Here is a 24,008-nt window from a genome sequence, read left to right on the forward strand (position 1 = left end):
CGAATAATTTGCACTATCATTATTAACTTTGCATATTTTGGCATCAATATTATGTGTATCACTGTGATTGAGATTCAGTAAACCATTTACATTGGACATAAGACCATAGAAGGTTTTATTCATGTAAACAGAACAACAATTATTCTCTGACTTAAATGAATAACCGTATCGCAATAAGCATGATCCAATCATATTTATGCTCAACGCAAAACCAAATAATATTTATTTAGTTCCAATACTAATCCCGAAGGTAGAGGGAGTATGCGATGGTGATCTCATCAACCTTGGAATTATTTCCAACACACATCGTCACCTCGCCCTCAACTAGTCTTTGTTCATTTTGTAACTCCTGTTTTGAGTTACTAATCATAGCAACTAAACCGGTATCAAATACCCAGGGGCTACTATGAACACTAGTAAAGTACACATCAATAACATGTATATCATATATACTTTTGTTCACTTTGCTATCCTTCTTATCCGCTAAGTATTTGGGGCAGTTCCGCTTCTAGTGGTCATTTCCTTTGCGGTAGAAGCACTCAGTTTCAGGCTTGGGTCTAGCTTTGGGCTTCTTCATGGGAGTGGCAACTTGCTTGCCATTCTTCTTGAAGTTCCCTTTCTTTTCCTTTGCCCCTTTTCTTGAAACTAGTGGTCTTGTTAACCATCAACACTTGATGCTATTTCTTGATTTCTACCTTCGCCGATTTTAGCATCACGAAGAGCTCGGGAATCGTTTTCGTCATCCCTTGCATATTATAGTTCATCAAGAAGTTTCAGTAACTTGGTGATAGTGACTAGAGAACTCTATCAATCACTATCTTATCTGGAAGATTAACTCCCACTTGATTCAAGCGATTGTAGTACTCATACATTTCTGAGCACATGCTCACTGGTTGAGCTATTCTCCTCCATCTTGTAGGCAAAGTACTTGTCAGAGGTCTCATACCTCTCGACTCGGGCATGAGTCTGAAATACCAATTTCAGCTCTTGAAACATCTTATATGTTGTGTGGCGTTCAAAACATTTTTGAAGTCCTGGTTCTAAGTCGTAAAGCATGGTGCACTAAACTATCAAGCAGTCATCATACCGAGCTTGCCAAATGTTCATAACGTCTGCATCTGCTCCTGCAATAGGTCTGTCACCTAGCGGTGCATCAAGGACATAATTCTTCTGTGCAGCAATGAGGATAATCCTCAGATCACGCATCCAGTCCGCATCATTGCTACTATCATATTTCAACATATTTTTCTCTAGGAACATATCAAAAATAAATGGGGAGCTATAACATGAGCTATTGGTCTACAACATAATTTGCAAATACTATCATGACTAAGTTCATGATAAATTAAATCATGTTGCTTAAGAACTCCCACTTAGATAGACATCCCTCTAGTCATCTAAATGATCACGTGATCCATATCAACTAAACCATGTCCGATCATCACGTGAGATGGAGTAGTTTTTCGATGGTGAACATCTCTATGTTGATCATATCTACTATATGATTCACGTTCGACCTTTCGGTCTCAGTGTTCCGAGGCCATATCTGCATATGCTAGGCTCGTCAGGTTTAACCCGAGTATTCCGCGTGTGCAAAAACTGGCTTGCACCCATTGTATGTGAACGTAGAGCTTATCACACCCGATCATCACGTGGTGTCTCGGCATGACGAACTGTAGCAACGCTGCATACTTAGGGGGAACACTTATACCTTGAAATTTAGTGAAGGATCATCTTATAATGCTACCGCCGTACTAAGCAAAATAAGATGCATAAAGGATAAACATCACATGCAATCAAAATAAGTGATATGATATGGCCATCATCTTCTTGTGCCTTTAATCTCCATCTCCAAAGCACCATCATGATCACCATCGTCATCGGCTTGACACCTTGATCTCCATCGTAGCATCATTGTCGTCTCGCCAACTATTGCTTCTACGACTATCGCTACCGCTTAGTGATAACGTAAAGCAATTACATGGTGATTGCATTTCATACAATAAAGCGACAACCATATGACTCCTGCCAGCTGCCGATAACTGTTACAAAACATGATCATCTCATACAACAATTTATATCTCATCACATCTTGACCATATCACATCACAACATGCCCTGCAAAAACAAGTTAGACATCCTCTACTTTGTTGTTGCAAGTTTTATGTGGCTGCTACGGGCTTCTAGCAAGAACCGTTCTTATCTACACATCAAAACCACAACGATTTTTTCGTCAAGTGTGCTGTTTTAACCTTCAACAAGGACCGGGCGTAGTCAAAATAGATTCAACTAAAGTTGGAGAAACAGACACCCACTAGCCACCTGTGTGCAAAGCACGTCGGTAGAACCAGTCTCATGAACACGGTCATGTAATGTCGGTCCGGGCCGCTTCATCCAACAATACTGCCGAATCAAAGTAAGACGTTGCTGGTAAGCAGTATGCGTATTATCGCCCACAACTCTTTGTGTTCTACTTGTGCATATAACATCTACGCATAGACCTGGCTCGGATGCCACTGTTGGGGAACGCAGTATTTCAAAAATTTCCTACGATCACGCAAGATCTATCTAGGAGATGCATAGCAACGAGAGGGAAGAGTGTGTCTACGTACCCTCGTAGACCGAAAGCGAAAGCATTTAGTAACGTGGTTGATGTAGTTGAACGTCTTCGTGATCCAAACGATCCAAGTACCAAACACACGGCACCTCCGCGGTCAGCACACGTTCAGCTCGATGACGTCCCTCGAACTCTTGATCCAGTTGAGGCCGAGGGAGAGTTCCGTCAGCACGATGGCGTGGTGACGGTGATGATGAAGTTACTGACACAGGGCTTCGCCTAAGCACTACAATGATATGACCGAGGTGTGTAATTGTGGAGGGGGCACCACACACGGCTAAAAGATCAACTTGTGTGTCTTTGGGGTGCCCCCTCCCCACGTATATAAAGGGGGGAGGAGAGGAGGCCGGCCATAGGTGTGGCGCGCCAAGGGGGGGAGTCCTACTTGGACTCCCGGTCCAAGTAGGATTCGCCCCCCCTTTCCTATTCCTACAAGGAGAAGGGGGGAAAGAGGAGAAGGAGAGAAGGAAAGGGGGGCCGCCCCCAACCCTAACCCAATTCGGATTGGGCTTGGGGGGCGCGCGCCACCACCTGGCCGCAGCCTCCTCTCTTCCACTAGGGCCCATGCATGAAGGCCCATTAATCCCCCGGGGGGTTCCAGTAACCCCCCGGTACTCCGGAAAATGCCCGAACCTATCTAAAACCATTCTGGTGTCCAAACAGAACCTTCCAATATATAAATCATTATGTCTCGGCCATTTCGAGACTCCTCGTCATGTTCGTGATCTCATCCGGGACTCCGAACAAACTTTGGTTCATCAAACACGAAACTCATAATACAAATCGTCATCGAACATAAAGCGTGCGGACCCTACGGGTTCGAGAACTACGTAGACATGACTGGGACATATCTCCGGTCAATAACCAATAGCGGAACCTGGATGCTCATATTGGCTCCAACATATTCTACGGAGATCTTTATCGGTCAAACCGCATAACAACATATGTTGTTCCCTTTGTCATCGGTATGTTACTTGCCTGAGATTCGATCGTCGGTATCATTATACCTAGTTCAATATCGTTACCGACATGTCTCTTTACTCGTTCCGTAATGCATCATCCTGCAACTAACTCATTAGTCACATTACTTGCGAGGCTTACAGCGATGAGCATTACCGAGAGGGCCCACAGATACCTCTCCAATACACGAAGTGACAAATCCTATTCTCGATCTATGCCAACTCAACAAACTATTGGAAATATGCCCTAGAGGCAATAATAAATTGGTTATTATTATATTTCCTTGTTCATGATAATCGTTTATTATCCATGCTAGAATTGTATTGATAGGAAACTCAGATACATGTGTGGATACATAGACAACACCATGCCCCTAGTAAGCCTCTAGTTGACTAGCTTGTTGATCAATAGATGGTTATGGTTTCCTGACCATGGACATTGGATGTCGTTGATAACGGGATCACATCATTAGGAGAATGATGTGATGGACAAGACCCAATCCTAAGCCTAGCACAAGATCATGTAGTTCGTATGCTAAAGCTTTTCTAATGTCAAGTATCATTTCCTTAGACCATGAGATTGTGCAACTCCCGGACACCGTAGGAGTGCTTTGGGTGTGCCAAACGTCACAACGTAACTGGGTGGCTATAAAGGTGCACTACGGGTATCTCCGAAAGTGTCTGTTGGGTTGGCACGAATCGAGACTGGGATTTGTCACTCCGTGTAACAGAGAGGTATCTCTGGGCCCACTCGGTAGGACATCATCATAATGTGCACAATGTGACCAAGGAGTTGATCACGGGATGATGTGTTACGGAACGAGTAAAGAGACTTGCCGGTAACGATATTGAACAAGGTATCGGGATACCGACGATCGAATCTCGGGCAAGTATCATACCGATAGACAAAGGGAATTGTATACGGGATTGATTGAATCCTTGACATCGTGGTTCATCCGATGAGATCATCGTGGAGCATGTGGGAACCAACATGGGTATCCAGATCCCGCTGTTGGTTATTGACCGGAGAGTTGTCTCAGCCATGTCTGCATGACTCGCGAGCCCGTAGGGTCTACACACTTAAGGTTCGACGACGCTAGGGTTATAGGGAATAGATGTACGTGGTTACCGAATGTTATTCGGAGTCCCGGATGAGATCCCAGACATCACGAGGAGTTCCAGAATGGTCCGGAGGTAAAGATTTATATATGGGAAGTCATCATACGGTCACTGGAATAATTCGGGGGTTACCGGTATTGTACCGGGACCACCGAAGGGGTACCGGGGGTCCACCAGGAGGGTCCACCTGGCCCGGAGGGCCCTATGGGCTGTGTGTGGAGAGGGACCAGCCCCTTAGTGGGCTGGGCGCCTCCCCCCTAGGGCCCATGCGCCTAGGGTTTAGGGGGAACCCTAAAGGGGGCACCCCCTTGCCTTGGGGGGCAAGGCAACCCCTTGGCCGCCACCCCCTCCTCAGATTGGATCTGAGGGGGCCGACCCCCCCTCTCACTTGCCCCTATATATATGTGGGGGGTGGGAGGGCAGCCGCACCCAAGTTCTGGCCCCTCCCCCTCTCCCAAGTCCTCCTCTCCCGCGGTGCTTGGCGAAGCCCTGCAGGATTGCCACGCTCCTCCTTCACCACCACGCCGTCGTGCTGCTGCTGGATGGAGTCTTCCCCAACCTCTCCTTCTCCCCTTGCTGGATCAAGGCGTGGGAGACGTCACCAGGCTGCACGTGTGTTGAACGCGGAGGCGCCGTTGTTCGGCGCTTAGATCGGAATCAACCGCGATCTGAATCGCTGCGAGTATGACTCCTTCATCTGCGTTCTTGCAGCGCTTTCGCTTAGAGATCTACAAGGGTATGTAGATGCACTCCCCTTCCCCTCGTTGCTAGATTACTCCATAGATTGATCTTGGTGATGCGTAGAAAATTTTAAACTTCTGCAACGATCCCCAACAGTGGCATCATGAGCTAGGTCTATGCGTAGTTTCTATGCACGAGTAGAACACAAAGCAGTTGTGGGCGTCGATATTGTCAATTTACTTGCTGTTACTAGTCTTATCTTGATTCGGCGGCATCGTGGGATGAAGTGGCCCGGACCGACCTTACACGTACGCTTACGTGAGACTGGTTCCACTGACTGACATGCACTAGTTGCATAAGGTGGCTAGCGGGTGTCTGTCTCTCCCACTTTAGTCGGATCGGATTCGATGAAAAGGGTCCTTATGAAGGGTAAATAGAAATTGCCATATCACATTGTGGTTTTGGCGTAGGTAAGAAACGTTCTTGCTAGAAACCTATAGCAGCCACGTAAAAACTTGCAACAACAATTAGAGGACGTCTAACTTGTTTTTGCAGCATGTGCCGTGTGATGTGATATGGCCAAAAGGATGTGATGGATGATATATGTGATGTATGAGATTGATCATGTTCTTGTAATAGGAATCACGACTTGCATGTCGATGAGTATGACAACCGGCAGGAGCCATAGGAGTTGTCTTAATTTATTTATGACCTGCGTGTCAACTTAAATGTCATGTAATTACTTTACTTTATTGCTAAACCGTTAGCCATGGTAGTAGAAGTAATAGTTGACGAGACGACTTCATGAAGACACGATGATGGAGATCATGGTGTCATGCCGGTGATGATGATGATCATGGCACCCCGAAGATGGAGATCAAAAGGAGCAAAATGATATTGGCCATATCATGTCACTATTTGATTGCATGTGATGTTTATCATGTTTTACATCTTATTTGCTTAGAACGACGGTAGCTTAAATAAGATGATCCCTCGCAATAATTTCAAGAAAGTGTTCCCCCTAACTGTGCACTGTTGCGAAGGTTCGTTGTTTCGAAGCACCACGTGATGATCGGGTGTGATAGATTCTAACGTTCGAATACAACGGGTGTAAGCCAGATTTACACACGCAATACACTTAGGTTGACTTGACGAGCCTAGCATGTACAGACATGGCCTCGGAACACGGAAGACCGAAAGGTCGAACATGAGTCGTATAGAAGATACGATCAAGATGAAGATGTTCACCGATGATGACTAGTCCTTCTCACGTGATGATCGGACACGGCCTAGTTGACTTGGATCATGTATCACTTAGATGACTAGAGGGATGTCTATCTGAGTGGGAGTTCATTAAATAATTTGATTAGATGAACTTAATTATCATGAACATAGTCTAAATTGTCTTTGCAAATATGTTGTGGATAAATAGCTCACGCTTTAGCTCCCTGTTTCAATACGTTCCTAGAGAAAGACTAAGTTGAAAGATATTGTAAGCAATGATGCAGACTGGGTCCGTAGTCAGAGGAGTGTCCTCACTGCTACACAGAAGGCTTACGTCTTTGATGCACCGCTCGATATGCAAACCCCTACAACGTCGTCTGTGGATGTTGTGAACACCTGACAGACACATCCTGATGACTACTTGATAGTTTAGTGCACCATACTTTACGGCTTAGAATCGGGATTCCAATGATGTTTTGAACGCCATAAGACATATGAGATGTTCCAAGAGCTGAAATTGGGATTTCAGGCTCATGCCCGTGTTGAGAGGTATGAGACCTCTGACAAGTTCTTTTGCCAACAAGATGGAGGAGAATAGCTCAGCTAGTGAGCATGTGCTCAGAATGTCTGGGTGCTACAATCACTTAAATCAAGTGGGAGTTAAACTTCCAGATAAGATAGTGATTGATAGAGTTCTCTAGCCACTATCACTAAGCTACTAGATCTTCGTGATGAACTATGACATGCAAGGGATGGAGTTGATCCCGGAGCTGTTCGCGGTGCTTGAGACCGCAAAAGGTAGAAATCAAGAAGGAGCATCAAGTGTTGATGGTTTAACACGACCACTGGTTTCAAGAAGGGAAAGGGCTAGAAGGGAAACTTCATGGATGGCAAACCAGTTGCCGCTCCAGTGAAGGAACCCAAGGTTGAACCCAAACCCAAGACTAAGTGCTTCTATTGTAAGGGGAACGGTCACTGGTAGCGGAATTACCCCAAATGCATGGTAGATAAGAAGGCTGGCAACTTCAACAAAGTATATACGTGCTATTAATGTGTACCTCACTAGTACTCCTGGTAGCACCTGGGTATTGGATACCGGTTCAGTTGCTATCATTGGTGACTTGAAGCAAAAGCTATGGACTAAACGGAGACTGGCTAAGGGCGAGGTGATGATGTGTGTTGGAAGTGTTTCCAAAGTTGATGAGATCACCATCGCACGCTCCATCTGCCTTCGGGATTAGTATTGAACCTAGATAAATGTTATCAGGTGTCTACGTTGAGCATGAATATGATTAGATCATGTTCATTGCAATACGGTTATTCATTTAAGTTAGAGAATAATGGTTATTCTGTTTACATGAATAATAACTTTCATGGTCATGCACCCTATGTGAATGGTTCAGTGAATCTCGGTCGTGGTAATACACATGTTCACGCCAAAAGATGTAGATAGTACCACTTTCTTGTGGCACTGCCGCTTAGGTCATATTGGCGTAAGATGCATGAAGAAACTCCGTGTCGATGGATGTTTGGAGTCACTTGATTTTGAATCGCTTGACACATGCGAGCCATGCCTCATGGGCAGGATGACTAAGACCCCGTTTTCAGGTACAATGAAACGGGCAAGTGACTTGTTGGAAATCATACATGTTGATGCATGTGATCCAATGAGAATTGAAGCGTGCGGTGGATATCGCTATTTTCTCATCTTCACTGATGATTTGAGTAGATATAGGTATATTTACTTAATGAAGCACAAGTCTGAAACATTTGAAAAGTTCAAGCGATTTCAGAGTGAAGTTAAGAACCATCATAACAAGAAGATCAAATTCCTACGATCTGATCGATGAGAATTTCTGAGTTATGAGTTTGGCAATCACTTAAGACATTGTGGAATTGTTTCACAGTTGAAGCCACCTGGAATACCACAGGGTAATGGTGTGTCCGGACGTCGTAATCGAACCTTATGAGATATGGTGCGATCTATGATGTCTCTTACCAATCTACCGTTTTCATTTTGAGGATATGCGTTAGAGACAACTGCATTCACTTTAGATAGGACACCATCTAAGTCCGTTGAGACGACGTCGTATGAATATGGTTTGGCAAGAAACCAAAGTTGTTGTTTCTTAATGTTTGGGGCTGCGATGCTTAAGTCTTTAGCCGGAGAAGCTCAAACCCAAAAGCGGACAAACACATCTTCATAGGATACCCAAAGGTGACAGTTGGGTATACCTTCTATCTTATATCCGAGGGCAAATTGTTTGTCGCTAAGAACAGGTCCTTTCTTGAGAAGGAGTTTCTCTCGAAAGAATTGAGTGGGAGGAAGATAGAACTTGATGAGGTTGTCAAACCTTTACTTCAACCAGAGAGTGATGCAACACAGAAAGATGTTTTCTGTGGCGCCTACGTCTGTTGAATAGGAAGTTAATGATAGTGATCATGAAGCTTCGAATCAAGTTGCTATCGAACCTCGTAGGTCGACAAGGATATGTACTACTCCTGAGTGGTACGGTAATCCTGTCTTAGATATCATGTTGTTAGACAACAATGAACCTACGAGCTATGGAGAAGCGATGGTGGGCCCGTATTCCGACAAATGGTTAGAAGCCATGAAATCCGAGATAGGATCCATGTATCAGAACAAAGTATGGACTTTGGTGGACTTGCCCGATGATCGGCAAGCCATTGAGATATAAATGGATCTTTAAGAAGAAGACGGACGTGGGCGGTAATGTTACCGTCTATGAAGCTCGACTTGTGGGAAAGAGTCTTTTCACAAGTTCAAGGAGTTGACTACGATGAGAATTTCTCACCCGTAGCGATGCTTAAGTCCGTCGGAATCATGTTAGAATTAGCTATATTTTTCGATTATGAAATCTGACAGATGGATGTCAAAAACAAGTTCTCTTACCAGTTTTCGTAAGAAAGAGTTGTATGTGATACAATCAAAGTTTTGTCGATCCTAAGGATGCTAAAAGGTATACTGGCTCTAGCAATCCTTCTATGGACTAGAGCAAGCATCTCGGAGTCGGAATATATGCTTTGATGGAGTGATCAAAGCTTTTAGGTTTATACAATGTTTGCTAGAAACTTGTATTTACAAGAAAGTGAGTGGGAGCACTACAACATTTCTGATAAGTATATGTGGATGACATATTGTTGATTCGAAATAATGTAGAATTTCTGGAAAACATAAACGGTTGTTTGAAGAGTGATTTTCAAAGGAAGACCTGGATAAAGCTGCTTACATATTGGGCATCAAGATCTATAGAGATAGATCAAGACGCCTGATGATACTTTCAAAGAACGCACACCTTGACATGTTTTTGAAGGAGTTCAAAATAGATCAGTCAAAGAAGGGATTCTTACCTGAGTTATAAGGTGTGAAGTTGAGTAAGACTCAAACATTGACCACGGCAGAAGAAAGAGGAAGGACGAAGGTCGTCCCCTATGCTTTTGTCATAGGCTCTATACGGTATGCCATGCTGAGTACTGCACCAGATGTGTGCCTTGCCACATGTCTGGCAAGAGGGTACAAAGGTGATCTAGGAGTGGATCACCAGATAGCGGTCAAAATTATCCTTAGAGGAATAAGGAAATGTTTCTCGGTTATGGAGGTGATAAAGAGTTCGACGTAAAGAGTTACGTCGATGCAAGCTTAACACCTATCCGGATAGCTCTGAGTAGAGATACCGGATACGTATAATGGAGCAACAATTTGGAATAGCTCCAAGTGGAACGTGGTAGCAGCATCTATGATATGACATAAAGTTTTGCGAAATACATAGGGATCTGAATATTGCAGACCCGTTGACTACAACCTCTCTCACAAGCATAACATGATCAAACCCAGAACTCATTGAGTGTTAATCACATAGTGATGTGAACTAGATTATTGACTCTAGTAAACTCTTTGGATGTTGGTCACATGGCGATGTGACCTGTGAGTGTTAATCACATGGCGATGTGAACTAGATTATTGACTCTAGTGCAAGTGGGAGACTGTTGGAAATATGCCCTAGAGGCAATAATAAATTGGTTATTATATTTCCTTGTTCATGATAGTCGTTTATTATCCATGCTAGAATTGTATTGATAGGAAACTCAGATACATGTGTGGATACATAGACAACACCATGTCCCTAGTAAGCCTCTAGTTGACTAGCTCGTTGATCAATAGATGGTTACGGTTTCCTGACCATGGACATTGGATGTCATTGATAACGGGATCACATCATTAGGAGAATGATGTGATGGACAAGACCCAATCCTAAGCCTAGCACAAGATCGTGTAGTTCGTATGCTAAAGCTTTTCTAATGTCAAGTATCATTTCCTTAGACCATGAGATTGTGCAACTCCCGGATACCGTAGGAGTGCTTTGGGTGTGCCAAACGTCACAACGTAACTGGGTGGCTATAAAGGTGCACTACGGGTATCTCCGAAAGTGTCTGTTGGGTTGGCACGAATCGAGACTGGGATTTGTCACTCCGTGTAACGGAGAGGTATCTCTGGGCCCACTCGGTAGGACATCATCATAATGTGCACAATGTGACCAAGGAGTTGATCACGGGATGATGTGTTACGGAACGAGTAAAGAGACTTACCGGTAACGAGATTGAACAAGGTATCGGGATACCGATGATCGAATCTCGGGCAAGTATCATACCGATAGACAAAGGGAATTGTATACATGATTGATTGAATCCTTGACATCGTGGTTCATCTGATGAGATCATCGTGGAGCATGTGGGAACCAACATGGGTATCCAGATCCCGCTGTTGGTTATTGACCGGAGAGTTGTCTCGGCCATGTCTGCATGACTCCCGAGCCCATAGGGTCTACACACTTAAGGTTCGATGATGCTAGGGTTATAGGGAATAGATGTACGTGGTTACCGAATGTTATTCGGAGTCCCGGATGAGATCCCGGACGTCACGAGGAGTTCTGGAATGGTCCGGAGGTAAAGATTTATATATGGGAAGTCATCATACGGTCACCGAAATAATTCGGGGGTTACCGGTATTGTACTGGGACCACCGAAGGGGTTCCGGGGGTCCACCGGGAGGGTCCACCTGCCCCGGAGGGCCCTATGGGCTGTGTGTGGAGAGGGACCAGCCCCTTAGTGGGTTGGGCGCCTCCCCCCTAGGGCCCATGCGCTTAGGGTTTAGGGGGAACCCTAAAGGGGGCGCCCCCTTGCCTTGGGGGGCAAGGCAACCCCCCTGGCCGCCGCCCCCTCCTCAGATTGGATCTGAGGGGGTCGCCCCCCTCTCCCTTGCCCCTATATATAGGGGGGGGTGGGAGGGCAGCCGCACCCAAGTTCTGGCGCAGCCCTCCCCCTCTCCCAAGTCCTCCTCCTCTCCCGCGGTGCTTGGCGAAGCCCTGCAGGATTGCCACGCTCCTCCTTCACCACCACGCCGTCGTGCTGCTGCTGGATGGAGTCTTCCCCAACCTCTCCTTCTCCCCTTGTTGGATCAAGGCGTGGGAGACGTCACCGGGCTGCACGTGTGTTGAACGCGGAGGCGCCGTTGTTCGGCGCTTAGATCGGAATCAACCGCGATCTGAATCGCTGCGAGTACGACTCCTTCATCCGCATTCTTGCAACGCTTCCGCTTAGCGATCTACAAGGGTATGTAGATGCACTCCCCTTCCCCTCGTTGCTAGATTACTCCATAGATTGATCTTGGTGATGCGTAGAAAATTTTAAATTTCTGCAACGATCCCCAACACAAACACCTTTGGAGACACATGTAGAGCATCTTTATAATCACCCAGTTACGTTGTGACGTTTGATAGCACACAAGGTGTTCCTCTGGTATTCGGGAGTTGCATAATCTCATAGTCAGAGGAACATGTATAAGTCATGAAGAAAGCAATAGCAATAAAACTAAACGATCATTATGCTAAGCTAACAGATGGGTCTTGTCCATAACATCATTCTCCTAATGATGTGATTCCGTTCATCAAATGATAACACATGTCTATGGTCAGGAAACTTAACCATCTTTGATTAACGAGCTAGTCAAGTAGAGGCATACTAGGGACACTCTATTTTGTCTATGTATTCACACATGTACTAAGTTTCCGGTTAATACAATTCTAGCATGAATAATAAAAATTTATCATGATATAAGGAAATATAAATAACAACTTTATTATTACCTCTAGGGCCTATTTCCTTCATCTCTGTGGACTGCCGACGTGCCTTCTGCTTCACCAGGCGTACATTGGGGCACACCCTCTTGTGATGCTCGATTATCGCCCTCGAAATTCCAACCAGGTCCTTGGGCTCCCACACAAACACATCCTTATTTGTGCGCAAGAAGCTGACCAACACCTCCTCTTGATCTAGAGGGAGGCCAGCGCCTATGGTGAAGGTGGTGCTTGATACCCCGTCCTCGTCGACCAGCACCTGCTTTGTCTCGGCCCGGTCTTGAGAGAACAACTACTTCTTTGCTGGCGCAGCCCCCAGAGCCTCCGGGGCTCCTTCCTCACTCGTTCACATGGCCGCCGCAGCCCTGAAGGCAAGCTTGAGGGCCAACAACGCTTCCTTTGTGTCCCCCGCCACAGTGAGGACGCCGTTGCTTCCCGACATCTTCATGAGATTGTAGGAAGGGTGAGTTGGTGCCATGAACTTGGCCAAGGCCGGGTACCCAAGGATGGTGTTGTACGAGAGGCTGATGCTGGCGATGTCGAAGTCGATTAGCTCGGTGCGGTAGTTGTCGCGGGTGCCAAAGGTGACGGGAAGGCGGATCTGCCCCTGGGGCAGGTGGAGCCGTCGATGACTCCGGAAAGTGGCTTGGTGGAGCGAAGCCGGCCATGGGGCACATGAAGCAAGCTGAATGCTTCCACAGAGAGCACATTGAAGCCGGTCAACCGTCGATAAGGGTCTTGGTGACTGCTACGTTGTAGATGGTGGGGGTGCAGAGCATCGGGAGCGCGCCGACTCCCGCGGTTGTCGCGGGGTGGTCCCTCGAGTCGAAGGTGAGGTCGGCCTTAGGCGCCGCCCAGCCCGAAAGAGTTCCCTGTTGTACGTGAGCGGCACCCACCTGGCGGAAGAACTGCTTGACATGGCGGCCCGAGGGCGGCGCTTGCGAACCACCAAGGAGGGCTGCGACGGCGTGGGGCGCCGGTGCCGCGAAGCATGCGATGAAGAGGCCGCGCAACTCCTTCCAGGAGGCTACAGAAGATCCTGGCAAGTTGAGCAGCCAGGCGCACGGCGCGCCTGCGAGGGCCATGGGAAACCAGTTGGCCATGACCTTGCCGTCGCCGCCGGCTGCCAACACGGCTTCCTCGTATGCTCGGAGAAAACCTGTCGGGTCCGCCGCGCCGTCGTATCGGGGCGGCAGCACCGGCCTGAACTTGGGTGGCCACTCCACCCGCCGTAGGGCGGGGGTGAAAGCCCGGAGGCCCTCGGCTCCTCCGTAAGCGCACGCCGGGCCGGTTGGTGGAGCAGCGTCAGCCATGGGAGCCGAACAGCGGAACGCAGCTGGCAGAGAGGCAGATCTTCGACGCACCCCTACCCGGCGCGCCAAATGTCAGATTTCGGGCTCCGCAGACCCTTGAGAGGTTCGAACTCTGGGGTGCGTGCGAAGAACTCAACCTCCCCAGTCTGCCTAATCGCCAATCTCTCAGCCTAGCTCGATGAACACGAAGGAAACGAGACACAGCAGTTTACCCAGGTTCGGGCCACTTTACGGTGCAAAACCCTACTCATGCTTTGTGGTGGATTGGCCTCGAGGGGCTGAGGATGAACTAGTACAGTCGGGGAACAACCTCAGGAGGTGTGTTCTTGAGCTGGCGGGGGAGAGGATGATCTCTCGTGTTCGGATCCCCTGAATGGTGGTGGCTAGGCCCTATTTATAGTGGCCTTGGTCCTCTTCCCAAAATGAAGGCGGGAAGGGTTCCCAGAATGGCAAAATTTGAAGGGAGACAACTAGTACATGCTATCCTGACAAAAGTAGTCTCCGCCTACAAAAAGCCTTTGGTCGTGACGCCGCGGTGGGCTTGATGATGACTTCCGTCCTGCCGTCGTGGCGGTCTTGGTCTTGTTGCACCAGAATGGAAACCGTTGGCTGATTCCTCGGGACTCCGCATCTGCGCTTGCCTCCTTAGCACCAAAGAGGAAACTAGTACACTGCGCCCGCTGGCGCCCGCCTAGCCTTGGTCGTCATGGCTCACGTCATCCGAACCTCATGAGGTGAGGCCTGCATAGAGATCTTCGCTTCTCGGGAGCCAGCCTTAGGAGGCCGCTCCTCGTGGAGGTCTTGGTGTCGTCCGCCTCTGATACGTCTCCAACGTATCTATAATTTTTGATTGCTCGATACTATATTATCTACTGTTTTGGACATTATTGAGCTTTATTATCCACTTTTATATTATTTTTGGGACTAACCTATTAACCAAAGGCCCAGCCTAGAATTGTTGTTTTTTGCATGTTTGAGGGTTTCGAAGAAAAGGAATATAAAACAGAGTCCAAACGGAATAAAACCTTCGGGAACGTGATTTTCTCAACAAACAAGACGAGACTTGGACCCTACGTCAAGACACAAAAGAGGAGGCCACGAGGTAGGGGGCGCGCCCTCCACCCTCGTGGGCCCCCTGTTGCTCCACTGACGTACTCCTTCCTCCTATATATACCTACGTACCCCCAAACGATCAGATACGGAGCCAAAAACCTAATTCCACCGCCACAACTTTCTGTATCCACGAGATCCCATCTTGGGGCCTGTTCTGGAGCTCCGCCGGAGGGGGCATCGATCACGGAGGGCTTCTACATCAACACCATAGCCCCTCCGATGAAGTGTGAGTAGTTTACCTCAGACCTACGGGTCCATAGTTATTAGCTAGATGGCTTCTTCTCTCTTTTTGGATCTCAATACAATGTTCTCCCCCTCTCTTATGGAGAACTATTCGATGTAATCTTCTTTTTGTGGTGTGTTTGTTGAGACCGATGAATTGTGGGTTTATGATCAAGTCTATCTATGAATAATATTTGAATCTTCTCTGAATTCTTTTATGTATGATTGGTTATCTTTGCAAGTCTCTTCGAATTATCAGTTTGGTTTGGCCTACTAGATTGATCTTTCTTGCAATGGGAGAAGTGCTTAGCTTTGGGTTCAATCTTGCGGTGTCCTTTTCCGGTGACAGTAGGGGCAGCAAGGCACGTATTGTATTGTTGCCATCGAGGATAACAAGATGGGGTTTTCATCATATTGCATGAGTTTATCCCTCTACATCATGTCATCTTGCTTAAGGCGTTACTCTGTTTTTAACTTAATACTCTAGATGCATGCTGGATAGCGGTCGATGAGTGGAGTAATAGTAGTAGATGCAGGCAGGAGTCGGTCTACTTGTCTCGGACGTGATGCCTATATACATGATCATACCTAGAAATTCTCATAACTATGCTCAATTCTGTCAATTGCTCAACAGTAATTTGTTCACCCACCGTAGAATACTTATGCTCTCGAGAGAAGCCACTAGTGAAACCTATGGCCCCTGGGTCTATCTTTATCATATTAATCTCCTACTACTTAGTTATTTCCTTTGCTTTTTTACTTTGCCTTTATTTTACTTTGCATCTTTATCACAAAAATACCAAAAATATTATCTTATCATATCTATTAGATCTCACTCTCGTAAGTGGCCGTGTAGGGGTTGACAACCCCTATTCGCGTTGGTTGCGAGGATTTATTTGTTTTGTGCAGGTACGAAGGACTCGCGCGTAGCCTCCTACTGGATTGATATCTTGGTTCTCAAAAACTGAGGGAAATACTTACGCTAATTTGCTGCATCATCCCTTCCTCTTCGGAGAAAACCAACGTGGTGCTCAAGAGGTAGCAGCCTCACGAGGCTGGCCCCTCGTGAGGGTCTTGAGTTGCCGATGCTGAAGGTGGGCCGTACCAGGCCGTCGATGAAGCCACGCCATGGGCCACATGCAAGCAAGTCTGGGTACCCCCATTCCTAGAACGCCGACAGTTACAGATTCTACAGCAGGGCCAAGCTTAAAGAACCAACCTGCAACGCAGATCCAAATTATATCTTGAATGTCAAAAGCGTTTTTATTGAAAACAACCCGAAGGGATCTATGAAACACAAACAAATTGCTATAGCTGACGTGGTTGTACCTACCAGTCGTTACTGATTCTAAAGCAGCGCCAAGCTTAAAGAACCAACCCGCAACGCAGTTCCAAATTATATCTTGAATGTCAAAAGCATTTTTATTGGAAAAAACGAAGGGATCTATGAAACACAAACAAATAGCTAATTTGTGAATAAAATTTTAAAACTAAAATATTTTTGAAAATCAGGATTTTTTTAAACAGGAACATTTTTTGAAATTTCAAGACAGAATTTGAAAACGCAAACATATTTTGAAAAATGTGAAAACAAGAACATTTTTTGAAATTTACGAACACAAATTTGAAACTGAACAATTTCGAAACTCCTGAAAAAATGAAAACATGCACATTTTTGAAATTTCGCACAATTTTTGGAAACGGGAACATGCTTTGAACTGCCCGAACATTTTTTAAAATTTGTGAACACAAATTTGAAACTGAACAATTTCGAAACTCCTGAAAAAATGAAAACATGCACATTTTTGAAATTTTCGCACAATTTTTGGAAACGGGAACATGCTTTGAACTGCCCAAACATTTTTTAAAATTTGTGAACACAAATTTGAAACCGAACAATTTCGAAACTCCTGAAAGAATGAAAATGTGCACAACTTTGAAATTTGTGAATAATTTTTTAAAATGGGAACATGATTTGAATCGCCCGAACATTTTTTGAAATTTGCGAATAAAAATTTGAAACTCAAAAATGAAAACATGCACATTTTTTGAATTTTTTCTGAACAATTTTTAAAAATGCTAACATTTTTTAAAATTTCTAAGCATTTTCTAATTCATGAACAAAATTTTAAAGAACGAACACTTTTTAAATTTCAAGCAAATTTTAAAACATGAATATATTTTAATTTGTTGGACAAATTTTGAAAACGAGAACATATTTCTTAAACCGAACATTTTTTAGTTTTGGAACAGATTTTTTAAAAGACAAACACTTTTCCGAAAATATGCGAACAATTTGTGAAATTCTGAACTTTTATGAAATTTTTGAACAAAAATTTGAAAACAGGAACATTTTCTGAAAAACGAGAAAAATCTGAAATTGTCACTTTTTAGAAAATTCTAAAACATTCATTGAAAATAGAAAACAAATTCAAAAAGAAAAGTACAAGAAGAAAGAAAGAAAAGACAGGAAAAGGAAAAGAGAAATAATGAAAAAGGAAGGAACATTAAAAAATAAAAACGAGAAAGAAATATAAAAAGGAAAAATTGGTTCAGGAACCTTCTGGAAGGTTCCCAAAATCGGAAAAAACCGGCTACAAACATTCATAGAAGTCCCAAAACGGTATAGTTTCAAAAATTGTTCCTATTAAAATTTATTCACACATACAAAAAAATTCATGTTTTCAAAATTTGTTCGCAAATTCAAAATTTTGTTCGCTTTCTCAAATTTTGTATATGAGTTGAAAAAACGTTCCTCTTTTAAAAAATGTTATTATTTTAGAAATCTGTTCACGTTGAAAATCTTTTTTAGAATTTAAAACCTTGTTCACAGATTCAATAAAATTCCGTCTTTTTTAAAAAAATTGAGTTTTCAAAAATTTCTTCACGGATTTGAAAAGTGTTAGCATTTCTGAAAATATTCCTTTTTTGAAAAATGTTCATGTTCGGAATTTTAAAAGTTTCATATTTGCCGCTGTCTTTAGTTCTTATAGTCTCGCGATAGTATGGTGTCAAGATCGATTAGCTCCTTTGGCTAGAAACGCTCGCACAGGTGCGCGAGATCCTGAGGTCGAACCCTGCCGGCCCAGTCGCGCTTGCCCTTGTGCGTCTCGTCTCTGTTTGACAAAAACTGGTAGCCAGTGGTACAGTAAACAAGTGGAGTGAACGACCACAGGCCCAAATCCTCTAAGGCCCATATAACCCGGCCAGCCATCTATCTCTATCGCGCCTTCCCCACCGGCATCGACCTGTCTGCCCTCATTTCGGTTTCCCCCATTCCCCTTCGCACCCCCGCGGCGGCGGAGCCTTCCCGGGCGCTCACCGGACACGCGCAGTAATCTCTCCCTCCCTCCCTCTCCCTGCACCCCCTCCTCGTCTCAGCATCCTCGCGAGCAATATTCGTATGTGCATGTTTGGTCGGCCGCTTGCGTGGTCTTTCCTCCGCAAACCCTAGAAGTCGTCGGCGTGCGTGTAGATCCGCGCGGGCTTCGGAAACGTTTGCCCAGCGCTTAAATGCTTCTCTCCAGCCACGTCACCGTGCCAATCTTGAGCTTCCTCTGACCTGAGATGACCGTCGAAATCTGGTGTTTGACGGCGCCTTGGTGCCTTTGGCGTCAAAACTGCTGTCTTTGGCATGCTACCCTTGTGAATGTAGACACCATGCTTTATGCCAACCCGTGAGTCGTTTAGTCCAATCCAATGGCGTAGTTATATCTTCAGATAGATTGTGTCGAGAATGGTGATATGTGTATGCTGACAAATTGCATCTCCTATGTTTGTTGAATAACATTTCGCTGTCGCATATGTGAACTGTTGGTGGGATGTTTGTAGCTTTCAGACTTATCTGATGAACGGCGCAGAATATGTCAAGGTGGATTCAGTGTTGGATTTTGCAAATTTTGATTTTGGATTTATTATATTACATGCCTTGTCACACACTACATGGTTGTGCTAGAGGACTGCTTTCGTTGTGATTGCATTAACCCAATGATATGTTCATTGGACTTTTTCTTTTGTGGGTGGTAAGGTTGAGGAAGTCCAAAATAGCAGATTTTACAGGTTTTCTTATCCAAAATTTCTGGTGCCAGTAAACATGATTTCTTGATAAACCATCCTTGCTGATAAATCCGCTAGTTTTTCTTATTTGTTTCTATCCATCTCCATGTCCTGGACATTTCCTGTACTTATCTATAATATTGAATTATTGATTACAGACAACACTATGAGGAGGTACAGCCCCCCACACCGTAGTCCCCCGAGGAGGGGATATGGTGGCAGCCCCCCGCACCGCAGCCCCCCAAGGAGGGGATATGGTGGCAGCCCCCCGCACCGCAGCCCCCCAAGGAGGGGATATGGTGGCAGAGGAAGAAGCCCCCCTAGGAGGGGTGGATATGGAGGACGAAAGGAGCAGGGTTCTGGAAGTCTCTTGGTCCGCAACATCCCATTAAGCGCCAGGTGCATAGGCTTTGACATGGATGCCACTTGTTTTCTTTTTCCTCACTTAACAAACAATACTTCATTTTACAATTTCTTGACTTGTTTAACGTGGTTATCTCAACTCTGGCAGAGCGGAGGATCTCCGTGTTCCTTTTGAAAGGTTTGGTCCTGTTAGGGATGTTTACCTTCCAAAGGATTATTACAGCGGGTAAGTTTTAGTAAGTCAAATTGGTTAGCAGTTGCCAAACTATTTTATTTTGGCTCTTTTGTTATTAACCATGGGAAATGTACCAAGTTTGAACCCATGCAACATAAACTTTGAAACTTTTCTATAAGTTACATTGCACCATATGCATAAGATATGTTTCATTAAGGTAACTTGCGAACATTTTCCAGCTTACGAGCGGTGTCGACCTCTGCAACCACCTTTGTGCATTTAAGCTACATGAAAATGGTCTACTCTTTTTTGGTCTGCTGATGTACATCACTGGTTTATTCCTGTCACTAGAGTACTTGATGTCAATTTGGAAATATTCAGTGTACTTTCTCCTACCCATTCATGGTTGCCATGTATGATTTTTTTCTGAAATGATTCCCAGGGTTGTATTGGTTTGAAGTAAATACAAGCCCTTGATTTCTTGAAGAATGCTTTTTTAATATTCCTGCAATTCATTTGCTTGGCAAGATAGAGTCTTGTCCGAATCAAGACATTCTTCTACGAAGACAAAGATTTGATTGATTGAGAAAATTAATTCACGAAGAGAAGATAAAAGACTTGTACTGTGTGTGGTCCATGAGAAGATAAAATGGGGCGAAGTTGATTTCAAGTACTATCATGACTTTTCACATTGGGGAAGTGAAGCAAATGCTTCTATGAAGATGCTCTTTACGAGAACCGCCGTACTTAGTTGTTATACAAGAAACCTGGATACTAGAGCCTGGACATGCTGCTGCTTTTTGCAGCACTTGCTTCCCTTTTGACGGAAATGTTAGTAAGTTGTTGACTGTGCTTCGCCAAGAGTGCACAGATAATTTTTTGACTGCCATGGTAACATAACATGCACACACTATATATGAGTACTTCATACACTCGACATTCTTATTAATTTGATGTTTCATCCTTTTTCTCTGCCCTACTTTGTTTAATGAAATCGACATGTACAGGGAGCCCCGAGGGTTTGCGTTTGTGGAGTTTGTTGACCCTTATGATGCCTCTGAGGCCCAATACCACATGAATCGCCAGGTATTTTTTGGCCGGGAGATAACTGTTGTGCTTGCTGCTGAGTCACGGAAAAGGCCAGAGGATATGCGCACTAGAACTAGAGTCAGGTATATATTCCCATTTTTGTGTGAAGATTTGCTTCGTCTTCTCTCGTGCTCAGTTGAAATGACTGTTGCAGGGGGTACTCTGGAGGTCATGAAGGGCGCCGTTCCTCTCATTATGGTAATGCCTCTCAAATTTGCATATATAGAATTATGGAGTCTGGAATCTTGTACATGCTTTTGAACGGACAAGTGTTGAGAATTGCTGGTCGTTCTGGTTTAAGTTTATCTCGGTTTGGATCTTGTTAGTAGATAGAACCATAAACACCAAATACCTATTTTTATCCAATGCTCACTATGGGTAATTCCCCTCTTGCAGCAAAAAATGCATTAGTTTTCCTGTTGTAGCTGATATTGGAGACTAATTGATTCTCTTACTTTCCTTTCTTTGTGTGTAACCAATGAACATAGCATGGCATTCCTTACCTATTTGCGCATTTCAATTGTGGTAAACTAGCACAATTGAGTGCCTTCTGAAGAGACATCAGTTGCATATAGGCTTAATCTGATTCAGCGGAGTCCCTATATGATAATTAACATATGTGAACACCCATCCACTAGTGAACTTTTGGATTAACCGCTGCTCCTGTGCTGTTAATGTCTGAAGTGAAGATCGTATAAGACCCATCATATACAAGTTGTTTACATATAGGCTCCTGTGCTGTTAATGTCTGAAGTGAAGATTGTATAAGACCCATCACATACAACTTGTTTGCATATAGGCTCCTGTCCTGTTAATGTCTGAAGTGAAGATTGTATAAGACCCATCACGTACGAGTTGTTTATATTTCAGATTTTTGAAGGTGTGAAACCTGTAATTGTTGCGAACTTTTTATGCTGCAGCATTTCAAAATCATTGCAAATTTTGCTTGGCACAGTATCAACTTACTAATAGCTTCTCATATTTGGTACAGGGAGGTCTCGTTCCCGTTCACGCTCAGCCTCTCCCCGCCCTCGTGGCGGTGGCCGTGCTCGGTCAAGGTAGGGCAATAATGATTTTTCAGCAGTTCTGCTTGGCATCCAACATTTGTAAAGTTTTGATATTTGATTCTTTTCTATTGTTCAATGTTGTGTTTGGGCAAAAAAAGGTCATACTCTCCTGCTCCAAGACGGCGAGATGACTACTCTGCTTCCCCACGGGGAAGGGAGTCTCATCGCACGAAATCTCCTGTGCGTCATCCAAAAGAACATGAGGAGGACAAAAGGAGATCCTACTCTCCCCCTGGTAGAGATGGTGACCAACGTGATGCTGATAATGGGTATGAGAAGTAAGTTGTGTTTGATTGATAACTACACACGTCTGCCTTCATTGCATTTGCATTAGAGAATTGTAGAGCTAAGCACCAGCATCAAATTCTTGCTGTTTATACCTGTAACCTTGTTCGTCCATCAAAGTATTAGCTTGCCATTGTACTACATCTGTCTGGGTTTATTAGGCCCCCTAGTATTTTGAGCCAAACTTTGACCATTCACATGACTAATAAAATATAGAATATATGCTACAAAAAGTACACTGTTGGATTTGTATTTGAAAGAGCTTTCCTAAGGTATAATTTTTATGACATATAGTTTACATTTTATTGGTTAAGTTTGTTGGCCAAACTTTAGCTCAAAATGAGAGGGGGCCTAATAAACCCGGATGGAGGTAGTAAATCTTATATGAGGAATCAGATTGAAAATAACAATTATCAGCCTGGCATCGAAAGTTTTAAGCCGTCTCTTTCTAGCGCTGTTGTTTTTGCAACCCAATTTGTTTTGTTAACATGCTCGTTATGTGTACTGGAAGTTAAGTCTGTCTGTTCTAGTGAAGAAAATCAAGAAACGAATGGCTGCAGTTCTTAGGGCATTCCTTCTCCTCGTTAATCCAGACTCCTTTGCTGCATACCACAATATATGTATTTCGACAGTGCTTCTGTTAGATGCATATACTTGTCATAAAATTCCCTGTATATTAATCAATGGTTCATGTCTACAGGAGGTCGCCACCGGCCGACAGTGATGGATCCCCTTCACGCCCAAGGGTGGCCAGGCCATCCTCAGGATCGCCCCCTGGATCCCGCTCCAGGTCCCCCGACGCTTCTCCCGCCCGCAGCGACTGAGAAATTGGTTACATTCTCTGCGGTCGCCGCATCTCCATCTAGCTACTTCCGCTCCATTGGTTCGAGTAAAACCTTTCGAGGTGTGTTGTATTGCTTGTTAGTGGTCACAGACGTTATGTTCCCGCTTGTTGCTGTTGAATCTTAAGGCCTGTAGCATGGCGTGTCTGTCATATCTATGTACCATGTGTGTGGATTGTCAGGGACCCATTTTCCATGTACTTTGTTTGGGAAAAAGCTTGTGAGTTGATCCAGCACTGATGAGTGAAGCGATCGGGCCAGTGGATGGATGAACGGCTCTGCAGCAGCTGCAGCGCACCCTCCCTTTAATCATGGAGGCCATTGCTTGGGCACCAGGTGCCATCACTTTACTTACTCTTGAGGTGGTGATGCTAGGCAAGGAGGCGTGGTGTGGCAGCAAGCGCATGCATGCGACCTATGGATCACTTCGGGTGTGCGGCTGCCTTTGTGGTTCCCAGCTTTTATCTGGGACTTTGACAAACCAAAAAAACTTTCGGCTGGGCAGTTTGAGGGAAATAGTGACCATCAATCCGTCGACCCATCCATCATGAATGATGTAGCAGCCTACAAGACTGGAACCTCCCTATTACGTAGGTGTTGTGTTTCACGTTTGTAGTACATGATATGCGTAGCTGACTTGCAGTGGAAAACTCTACGGGCTCCTTTGATTCACAGGGTTTAGAAAGCGTAGGAATAGGAAATGTACAGGAATATGATGTACTGTCCAC

At 44.8% G+C, this 24,008-nt stretch overlaps 1 protein-coding gene across 3 annotated transcripts; it reads left to right on the forward strand.

Moving 5' to 3' along the window:
- Positions 1–18,605: 18,605 nt before the first annotated feature.
- On the forward strand, positions 18,606–23,513 carry LOC125508067 (serine/arginine-rich SC35-like splicing factor SCL30). Of its 3 annotated transcripts, none has more exons than XM_048672647.1 (8): positions 18,606–18,737; positions 19,618–19,858; positions 19,971–20,048; positions 21,005–21,169; positions 21,241–21,284; positions 22,078–22,144; positions 22,252–22,431; positions 23,139–23,513. In XM_048672647.1, the coding sequence occupies exons 2-8, from the start codon at positions 19,626–19,628 to the stop codon at positions 23,260–23,262; spliced, it is 891 nt and encodes a 296-aa protein (XP_048528604.1). In that variant the 5' UTR covers positions 18,606–18,737; positions 19,618–19,625; the 3' UTR covers positions 23,263–23,513. The 3 variants fall into 3 exon arrangements, with proteins under 3 accessions (XP_048528604.1, XP_048528605.1, XP_048528606.1); XM_048672648.1 differs by having other exon boundaries at positions 22,252–22,422; XM_048672649.1 differs by lacking the exons at positions 18,606–18,737; positions 19,618–19,858; positions 19,971–20,048 and adding an exon at positions 20,541–20,828.
- Positions 23,514–24,008: the final 495 nt, after the last annotated feature.

The sequence above is a fragment of the Triticum urartu genome, chromosome 5, assembly GCF_003073215.2.
Source record: "Triticum urartu cultivar G1812 chromosome 5, Tu2.1, whole genome shotgun sequence".
NCBI classification, from domain to species: Eukaryota; Viridiplantae; Streptophyta; class Magnoliopsida; order Poales; family Poaceae; genus Triticum; species Triticum urartu.

What these genes read in the sequence shown, in the direction of transcription:
- LOC125508067 (XM_048672647.1), top strand. Translation starts at nt 19,626, where the DNA reads ATGAGGAGGTACAGCCCCCCACACCGTAGTCCCCCGAGGAGGGGATAT. An exon ending in AACATCCCATTAAGCGCCAG is followed by an intron (nt 19,859 to 19,970) that starts GTGCATAGGCTT and finishes CAACTCTGGCAG; the next exon opens with AGCGGAGGATCTCCGTGTTC. An exon ending in GCTGATAATGGGTATGAGAA is followed by an intron (nt 22,432 to 23,138) that starts GTAAGTTGTGTT and finishes TCATGTCTACAG; the next exon opens with GAGGTCGCCACCGGCCGACA.